The sequence below is a fragment of the Coccinella septempunctata genome, chromosome 2 (genome assembly GCF_907165205.1).
Source record: "Coccinella septempunctata chromosome 2, icCocSept1.1, whole genome shotgun sequence".
NCBI lineage: Eukaryota > Metazoa > Arthropoda > Insecta > Coleoptera > Coccinellidae > Coccinella > Coccinella septempunctata.
In genome coordinates this window covers 33,295,797-33,301,684 of record NC_058190.1, presented here as the reverse complement: position 1 = coordinate 33,301,684, position 5,888 = coordinate 33,295,797, and the positions used below count along the sequence as shown (strand labels likewise).

Below are 5,888 nucleotides of genomic sequence, written 5' to 3'. Positions count from 1 at the left end.
GATTTTGAATAGTTTCCGCGGTGCATTTGAAAAAATCATGAATGAAACTCTTAATTATACAGTTTAAACTTGCATATGCAGTGATAACCTAAATTGAGGAGAATTCCCCATTGAGCTTGACCTTGCCAGTCGATACATAATCACCCTTCAAATCTGCATTGAACATAATGAGGGCTATCGCGTGTGAATTCGCCACAAGGGGAAGACAATACAAAATACAGGATAAGTTGCGAGTTCAAAATATGGCATTAGCAGCGTTGGTGGGCGAGTTTGATATCTGGATGTGAGGCCGCACTGGGCGTTAATTTGAACAAGCGCAAGTTCCCGATTTCATTAGTATTTTTCATTTATCATTAATTTCGTAAAAAACTCACAACACTGATTACGCCTCGAAATAAGCGGGAGAACAAGCTGAAATTATGCTATAACTACAATCAAAGAAATATCATATTTTACCCAAAATGTTATATAATTGAAAAATTTTCTAACAGCCATTGAAATAAAAAAAAATAACATTCATGGTATACATAAAAATGATACATTTCCTTAAAGCTAGGAAACTAACTTAATATTAATTAAATTTACCATCTTCTTCCCCCTCCTCCTCCTCCTCCTCCTCTTCCACCCCTACCCCTGTTTGGCATGGAATTCCTTTTGACTAGCATGGCTTCATATCGCTCGGCCATATTGTATATTTCTTCAGGAACATACTGAAAAAAATTTGGTTGATATAAAGAAAAGTTTGAGTAAGAAGAAAAAGCGAATGTGACATGATAGTGATCGATTTGAAACAATAAAATTTAAATTTATTTCAAACTAAATTATTTTTCTATTCATTCCTTATTTCCAATGAAAAATAGTGTCAAATTTTTCAAATTTCATCAATCGTTTTGGACAAAATGTTATTCTATTCTCACAAATGAGAAAGTGTTGCAATTATTAAGTTTACTTAATTGACATACCTGTCCAGCCTCCTCCAAGATAGGTATCAATTCTTTTGCATGATGCCAGTCACTTTTTGTGAAATAGCTGATTGATTTACCCCTTTTTCCTGCTCTTCCGGTCCTACCAACCCTGTGTACATACTCTTCAATGTTTTTGGGGAAGTCAAAGTTGATTACATGCCTAGAAAATAAAATAAATTTTAACATTAGCAGACGTTACACAAATTGAAAACTTTTTCATTTTATTCGCAGAAAATTATCCATAGGGAACTGTCTTAAGTAGTATAGTTCAGAAAACTATACTACTATCGAGTTTCTGAAAGCTTTACTCACGTTAAATCATCAATGTCTAATCCTCTTGACGCTACATCAGTTGCTATTAGAATAGGAATATCCCCGCTCATAATGTCTTGTACAGCTTGCTCCCTATCACTCTGTTCCCTATCCCCATGGATGGATGTACACGGAATGTATTGAAGTGACAATTCCGAGGAGACGTGGTCTGCGACAGCTTTTTTTCCACAAAATACGATAATCTTATCTGTTGGAGTCATGCTTCTTACAAACTCGAATAACTGAAAAAAGAAAATACATATTTCATGCCGACATGCATCTAGCAAAACAAATCTTGAGATTTTAACGAAGAACAAGATAATTATCATGCAATCCGTTTTGGAGGACATAGCCGCAGAATCCGTAAAAAATTCTGTCTGTGTTTTTAATCGATTGTGGACACACTAACTAGTAACAATTTTGAATTTATTAAGCTCTATTTTGCCAGGATTATTCTAAATTGCCTATCGATTAGTGGAAATCAGAAAAACGGTTTGTGAGTTATTCTAATAAATTCTGCATGTTAGAAATCATCTGAAGAGTGACGAAACTAATTGATTTGGGTTACTTAGACTCAATTCAGTCGTTTTCGGGTTTTTTTAAATTTACCAAGATTACAGGTCTTTTCTTAGAAATTTGTTGTTCGTTAGGTATGGGGATTTTCCAAACAAATTTTATTTCAGGTTATGACTGAGGAAATGTTCTTTTCGTGAAAAAATCACGATGCATCCTTATATTTCATAGAAGCGGTAAGTTGGGGGTTTATGATGTATTTTTGTGACGTCAATTTCGTTTGATCCTTGTATGAAGATTCCTCGAAATATAGTTATTATTTATTTATTTATCTTAGACGAAAAACTCTACATATCGATACACAAATAAGTACATAGATTCATTTTATTTAGATCACCAAATTTTTTAACTAGTTAGCATACAATTAAATGAGAAATGGAAAAGAATATTATAGCCACAAAAAAGTAGATTCATTTTATTTAGATCAAAATTTTCCAACTATTTAGCACTCAATTATATGAGAAATAGAAAAGAATATTATAGCCAGTATCGTAATTAATTTTATAGTCGCTTCCATCAGTTTCATTTTTATTGGGGCTAAAGGAGACTTTGAAATTAAAAGGACTTTAAAATTGAGTTGGCAACATCGACGGAAATATGCCTTGATAATAAAGGACAACAAATACATTATCTTGATAAGATAGACAAAGATGGCTGTCTACGAAGTCTGCGACGAACGAGGAAGGTCGTAAAATTTTATGGGATTATTATGGCCGGTTGCTGTTGAGGCTCGCCAGTAAGTACGCGACTGTAAATCAACTGTTATTTTATGAACAAGCTGATGGGACATTGTTCTTTTCATTTTCTAGTAAGCGCTGTTGCCAAATCGTAAACTTGAATCCAAGCGATTTAAATTTTAAAACCCCATATTTGAAGAATGATTTTGAATAATTTCCGCAGTGCATTTGAAAAAATCATGAATGAAACTCATAATTATTCAGTTTAAACTTGCATATGCAGTGATAACCCAAATTTCGGAGAATTCCCCATTTCAAGCAACTATAGGCGAAAACTTCGTTTTTCTATTTGATAATGCACTGCTATATAGATCCCACAATGTGATTACTGCTAATTAAAACCCAGGATATTCCACATCTAGCATTATCTCCAACACCTCCTGAGGTGAGCACCCTTGGGACACATTATAAAGTGCCCTTGACGACCACAGAGCACAGCCAGAAACACTTTAAAAGCTCAGAGACCTTACACCACAATTTTGGCCACAAACCGAACGGGATTTTTTCAATAACTTAGTGGAAAGCATGCAGAAAAGATGGCAAGCTCATTAGCTCACTTATACTTATATTGCCAATACTCACTGTTTCTAGTTTCGCATTGATATCATCCTCCACGAGTTCAACCACTTGGGTTACCGTATGTGTTGCTGCTAAATCCAAAGAACCAACATATATTTGAACAGGATTTTGCATATAACTAGTAGCAAGTCTGCGCACAGAGTCTGGCCATGTTGCACTTGTCATTACAGTTTGACGGTTGGGGTTCACAGAGTACATAATTTTACGAATTTGAGGTTCGAAACCCATGTCCAACATACGGTCAGCCTCATCCAGTACAACATAGGTAATATATTTAATATTTAAATGACCTGAAATAAACAAAATTAATTTTATAAACAGATTACTTTTCCTATTCACAATAGTTATATCACCACTATTTTATGAATAAATAGATTAATGGATTCTCATGAACAAGAATGAAAATAATTGAATTACCTGCTTCTTCAAGATCATTCATGCGTCCTGGGGTTGCAATTACAATGTCAACCACATTTTTTAAAGCCTTCACTTGTGCTTGACGATTCACTCCGCCATATATACAAAGACTGAAAAAGAATTTCATTATAATAATACAAGAAGCAGATAGTAATTTCAGGTCATATAATGATAAATGAAGTATATAACAAAATATGCAATAAACATGGGATGAAAAAGATAGTGAAATGTTGCTTACGAGGTTATTCCTTTGTAGTGATACTTATTAACTTCTCTTTCAATTTGAAGTGCTAATTCTCTTGTAGGAGCTATAATCAAAACTGTAGGTCCTTTCCTTTGATCTCTAGGGATGGTTTGTCCTTCAATATGTATTAAAGCAGGAAGAAGGAATGCCAAAGTTTTTCCTGTACCAGTTTGTGCGATTCCTATCATATCTTCTCCACTCAGGAGCACTGGCCATGACTGACTTTGAATAGGAGATGGTTTCTCAAAACCAACCTTCTTAATTTCTTCCAATATCTCAGGATATGGATGGAAAGCATGTTCAAATTTAGTACAAGGCTTTTTAATATCACCGTCCTGATCAGAAAATACTCTTTTAACAACAATGTTATTATTCTCTAAACGAAATTGTTCAGCTTCAGCTTCTGTCATTGCAGTCACTTCTGGATGCTCTTGGTAAAAATTTTTCACTATAACATACATGCTGTCAAACTCCTCTCTGTTTCTTTTGTCCTAAAATACATACATATCATTTAGTTTCCAATAAATTGCCTATTTAATTTTCAATCAATATTGAAAAATTAAATTGCTCTATTGAAATCATCAATGATCAAATACATGCTATGATTTGAAGTAAAACAATCTCCTGAAGTTTCATTATAAATTGATATTCATTCTGTGTCATTCATTTGAGTATAACAAAAAATTTTATGTACAACCAGATAAAAATGTATACTACATAATGGAATTTTCAAATAGGAATAAATTATTCTGTCAGTGTTTGTGTCCATGATGAAGAATTGAGAATTATCACAGGGAATTGGACAATAATTAGACAACTATAATTTATAAATAAATTAATATTTACTTACACTCTCTTGAAAGACAGCTTTCCAATCAATATTGTTATCATACTTTTTAGTTTTCCAACCATTAATGTATATAACGTTATCAGGATTTTCTTCTTCCTTTGGTTCCTCAACTTGTCCAGAATTAATACTGAAACTTTCCACATCTTTGGTAAGTGACTCAATGAGATCTACTGCTTTGTCAATTTCTCCCTTGTTTCCAGAAATTCTGACCAGGGTCTGATCACCATCTGTATCCTTAGTCACATTAACTCTGGCTCCTGACTCACTTTGTATATCCCTGATTTTGGAACCTCCTCGACCTGTAGAAAACATGGATTTATGTGAATACATAATTTTGCACACTAATTTTTTCAGCAGAATTCATTCACTGGAATGTTAAGCTTCATTTGAGACAATTTGAGTAATACAATTTGCCATTCTTCAATTAGAAGTGAATTCAACTTACCTATAACTTTTCCTACTAAATGTGTCGGTATATTTATTGTGGTTTTTTCAAACTGTGAGTTTTGCGAATAATTTCCATTGTCGTTCCTTCTCCTTGGTCGGAACTCCATTTTGCCACTATAGTTGAATATTAAAACTATTAACTCTAATGATAATACTATAAACACGATACAGAAGCTAGTCTAGAGCTTTTCTGATGGAAATCTCATTCAATCAAGAAATAGCAGGTAGATAGATTCAAAAGCTAAGAACCGGCTTAAATTTTCAACAATTTTGAAACACTCTTCGGTGAAATGAGTGAGATGACAGATACTAACAGAAATCATAGAATTCGATTGATACCAAAGAGTAACTTACTCTTTTTTTTTCCTTTTTTTTATGAAGGGTAGTTTTTTTCCATTAAACTTTAGTTCAATGTTTTTTTCAAGTTTAGATTCAAATGTATCTGCAAGGCACCTGCTGGAGAAATTCGAAAACGCGATAAATAGTTTGCTTTGAGATCAAACCATTTATTTATGAACTCATTCGCTTGGAAAAGTTGTCCTTCTGATTTGAATTGAAATATTTGAACGTTGATTGAAGTACTTCAATCAACGATTTGAATCTTAAATATAAATATACATAAACAATTAAGATGAAAGACCAGTATCAGACAGGAATTGGACAATATTCTTCTCCTAGACAAATCATCAATTGACGATTCAGGAGCTATACTGTTACTTTTCGAAGCGTTCAGAACTTCTATAAAACAAAGAAACTGTTCTTTA

At 33.3% G+C, this 5,888-nt stretch overlaps 1 protein-coding gene across 1 annotated transcript; it reads right to left on the bottom strand.

The window, feature by feature from the left end:
- Positions 1–450: 450 nt before the first annotated feature.
- On the bottom strand, positions 451–5,432 carry LOC123308059 (probable ATP-dependent RNA helicase DDX43). The gene is made up of 8 exons (XM_044890595.1): positions 5,123–5,432; positions 4,678–4,976; positions 3,822–4,318; positions 3,584–3,693; positions 3,170–3,456; positions 1,278–1,519; positions 963–1,125; positions 451–710 (listed from the first exon to the last, which is right to left on the bottom strand). Exons 1-8 carry the CDS (start codon positions 5,229–5,231, stop codon positions 582–584), a joined length of 1,836 nt encoding a protein of 611 aa, XP_044746530.1. The 5' UTR covers positions 5,232–5,432; the 3' UTR covers positions 451–581.
- Positions 5,433–5,888: the final 456 nt, after the last annotated feature.

Excerpts from the sequence above, each read along its gene's own strand:
- LOC123308059 (XM_044890595.1), bottom strand. The coding sequence starts at position 5,231 with ATGGAGTTCCGACCAAGGAGAAGGAACGACAATGGAAATTATTCGCAA. Across the intron at positions 3,694-3,821 it reads CACTACAAAGGAATAACCTC|TCTTTGTATATATGGCGGAG; the intron begins GTAAGCAACATT and ends ATTCTTTTTCAG. Across the intron at positions 1,520-3,169 it reads TCAATGCGAAACTAGAAACA|TTATTCGAGTTTGTAAGAAG; the intron begins GTGAGTATTGGC and ends TTCTTTTTTCAG.